Source organism: Mus pahari, chromosome 14 (genome assembly GCF_900095145.1).
Source record: "Mus pahari chromosome 14, PAHARI_EIJ_v1.1, whole genome shotgun sequence".
Classification (NCBI taxonomy): domain Eukaryota; kingdom Metazoa; phylum Chordata; class Mammalia; order Rodentia; family Muridae; genus Mus; species Mus pahari.
The window spans coordinates 52,850,210-52,854,039 of record NC_034603.1 but is presented as its reverse complement, the minus strand read 5'-3'; the positions used below and the strand labels follow the sequence as shown (position 1 = coordinate 52,854,039).

Here is a 3,830-nt window from a genome sequence, read left to right as displayed (position 1 = left end):
CTTTCTCCTTTCCTCTTCCTTCCTCCCTCCCTTCCCCTCTCTCTCTCTCTCTCTCTCTCTCTCTCTCTCTCTCTCTCTCTCTCTCTCTCTCGATAAGTTAATTAAGGTCCAGTGATATGGCTAAAGGTGAGTGGGCTACTGCCAGGCTTATACCTTAAGTCAGTTCCTACCACATCGAGGTGGCAGAGAGAGCTCACACACACATACACACAAATAAATGTTGGGGGAAAAATTAGTAACTCTTCCAGCTTTATAACTTGATATTTTTCACCTCTTACACCATGAGTGTTTTTTCATTTCAATACGTGTACTTTCCCTCTAGGTTCCTTAATCTGTTCTCTCGTATTGGAACTGTTTTAAACCTTCTTTTAAAAATATGCTGCCACGAGGTAGCTTTCTGTTCACTACCTTTATACATGTCAGTGCTAAGAAATAAAATAGCTGGTAATATCTCCATTCTTAAGGTTTTATATTGGGTTTGAAATCCTTGAATGGAACTTTGAAATTAAAATGTCTTCTGGCCTGATCGGGTTGGTCGAGTAATTAAGAGGAAAGAAGCTGGGGTTTGTTGGTTAGAGAGTTTGTTTTATAAAGGCTGGTTGGAGAGTTGTAAGAAGTACTGAAAGCACTCCTTGGCAGCTGGGTGACTTTAACTTTCATGTCGCCTATCATTTTACTCTTTATTTTTTATTTATGTATTTGGTTTGGTTTCTTTGAGACAAAGTCTCATATAGTCTAGGCTGCCCTTGAACTTGTCTTGCAGCCAAGGCTTCCAGCCCTGCTGCCTTGGCCTCCCAGTTGCTTACATAGGCATTCACCACCATTTCCAGGTGACCGTTCTCTTTTACAAGCTAGTTTCTATCAATAAAAGGTAGCAGATTAATACAGCAGAATAGATTCTGCAAAATAATTTAAAGGTACACTATTTTCCCCTTAATTTAAATGAATATTCTATATGAATAGAACAACTTTCTCAAAAGTTGAAGAAGTCATGGGGTGGACACACATGGAATCCTAGCACTAGAAAGAAGTTGAAGCAGGAGGATTGCCATGAATTCAAAGCTAGCCTGGACTATATAGATCAAGAGCCCAGCTCAAAAACAAAGAAAACAAACCCCACAAATGTGGAAAGCTTTGACCTTGGCCAGTTCTCACCTGCAGTCAGTTATGTCTTCAGTACTCAGTTAATACTTCAGTCCTTAATTTCCAGTTAAGTGTTGGGCCCTGGGACGTGGGTTTTGGGTCTGTTGATGTGTCGCTCACTCCCTCTCTTTGTGCAGCACTTATTCTAGAGGAGATTGCGATCGACTGTCACAACAAGGAGACTGAACAGCGGCTGCTTCAGGAGGCACATGACTTGCACTTGTCCTCGCTGCAGCTGGCTAAGAAAGCATTTGGGGAATTTAATGTACAGACCGCAAAGCACTATGGGAACCTCGGAAGGCTTTATCAGTCAATGAGAAAATTTAAGGTAAAAAAGGTTTTATATTCTTTATCTCTGAATAATTAGTAAATTTAAAGTGATAAATCTTCAGTAATCTTAAATAATAAAGCATACAATTGCTTTACCTAACCCCAAAGGAGCTGAGAGAAAACTGAGCTATTTTAAAAACCCTGTAGTGAAATTATAAGTGAGATTACAGAGACAAGTCCATGACAAAAGTTTTCAGATCCAAAAAGCTGGTATTATTGTAGACAGACTCAGTCACAGCTCTTAGCTCAGTTGTTTAGGTTTAACCAAATGTCTGACCTATAGTAAGTGTTCAGTGAGACTACAGTTAATTCTACAGTTATCAAGAATTAGGAACTACAGAATTTAACAATATACTTACACACATTTTCTTTTGGAATTTTCAGTTTTAGAGTTAATTGTAGTAGTACATTCCTTTAAGTTTAATACTTGGAAGGCTGAGACAAGGGGATTATTAGTTTGGTGTCAGCCTGGGCTGTATAGGAACTTTTAATAATCCCCTCCCCCTTTGTCTTTGCATATCACCACAGCTCATGCATGTCATTAGGTAGTGAGATCAAAGAACATCATCTGCATTTTCCAGAAGCTGCTGATGAGAAATATTACTGGTTTTGGTAAACTGCACCAAGTTGATGACAGTGATGGTCCTAAAGCCTAAAATGATAAAGGTAGAAATTATATGACATTCTAAGCTAGGTGTGGGGATACATGTCTGCATGTATGTGTGCATGCATATGTCTGCATAAGTCAACACCACCTTCACAAGTTTAAGGTAATTTTGGGGATGTGGTAATTCAAATTATTATTTTGTTTGTTTTTCAGACAGGGTCTCACTGTATAGCTCTGGCTGTCCTAGAAATCACTATATAGACCATAGACCAGGCTGGCCTCAAACTCAGACTGGTCTGCCTCTGCTGGAATTGAAGTTGTGTGTGACCATGCCCATCTTCATGTTCATTTCAGCAAGCTCTTTACTGCTCTTTTTTTTTTTTTTTTTTTTTTTTCCTTCTGTATTTCCCTGGCTGCCCTGGAACTCACTCTGTAGACCAGACTGGCCTTGAACTCAGAAATCTGCCTGCCTCCGCCTCCCAAGTGCTGGAATTAAAGGTGTGTGCCACCACCACTGGGCCTTTATTGCTCTTTTTTATTTTGATGGTTTTGTTGTTTTTGTGACAGCATTTTCTCTATATAGCCTAGGTTGGCCTCGAACTGTCAGTCTTGCTGCCTCTGCCTGCCTGCTATTGGAAATACAGACATGTATCCCCACACCTAGCTTAGAATGCCTTGGCCTTTAGGACCATCACTGTCATCAACTTGGTGCAGTTTACCAAAACCAGTAATGTTTTTCAGTAGCAGCTTTCTGGAAAGGCAAATGATGTTCTTTGATCTTACTGCCTAATGACATGCATAAGCTGTGGTGATATTTAGAACACTCTTTCATTGAATAGAATTTTCCTAAGTAAAAGTGCAATCTAATATTCCACTTGGCCTGTGTTTCAGGAAGCTGAAGAAATGCACATAAAAGCAATTCAGATTAAGGAGCAGCTCCTTGGTCAAGAAGATTATGAAGTGGCCCTTTCAGTGGGACACCTGGCATCTCTGTATAATTATGACATGAATCAGTATGAAAATGCTGAGAAACTGTACCTGCGGTCGATAGCGATCGGTATGTTACCTTTCCATCTTCCTTAGTTGGGGTCTAGAGAACTTGTCTGTACTCTCAGATCCTGCTGACAAGTGAGTGCCGCAGGAGGCAGCCATAGCAGAGCACAGCGCTCTCTGCACCACTCCTCTCAGGCTCTTCCTTGGCACTGAAGCCAACAAGCACGGCCTGTGATGCAAGCCACCATTTAAGGTGTCTGTCCTGCTGCTGCCCCTGAGCCTCCTGCCACCTGGAGGTCTTACATCCTTACCTCCATGTATTGGTAACTTCCATGACTGAGGAATGTTTTACTGGATTTGTGTGTCATCATCATCTAGCCTATGTTGAATGAACACAGAGCATTTAAATTGTCATTTGACAGTATTACCTCATTGTATGAAATTATTGTTGTGGTTCTTGCCCATTTTGAATTGTCTGGCATTCAGGAAATTCCATATATATCCTGTAACTGAGCCCTCTTGGTCACCTGTGCTTCAGGGTCTCTCATCCTGTGGCTTGTTTTCTTGAGAGCGCCCGGAAAGGATGTTCATTTCACTTCATTTAATTTTGGTTAGTTGGTGTTGATACAGGGACTTGTAGCTCCTGCCTTCTCCTAATGCTGCGTCCCAGGATGTACTACCACACCCTGTCTAAGGATGCCTGTGATTCTATAGAATGCCTTGATGTCTTTATCACTAGTACTTTTTTTTTTTTTTT

At 40.9% G+C, this 3,830-nt stretch overlaps 1 protein-coding gene across 1 annotated transcript in view; it reads left to right on the top strand.

The window, feature by feature from the left end:
* Positions 1-3,830, top strand: part of Appbp2 (amyloid beta precursor protein binding protein 2) — a 48,550-nt gene that overhangs the window by 37,640 nt on the left and 7,080 nt on the right. Inside the window, exons 11-12 of the mRNA XM_021212338.2 lie at positions 1,281-1,471; positions 2,972-3,137. Of these exons, the coding sequence (XP_021067997.1) occupies positions 1,281-1,471; positions 2,972-3,137 (357 nt within the window). The remainder of the gene's footprint in view (positions 1-1,280; positions 1,472-2,971; positions 3,138-3,830) is intronic.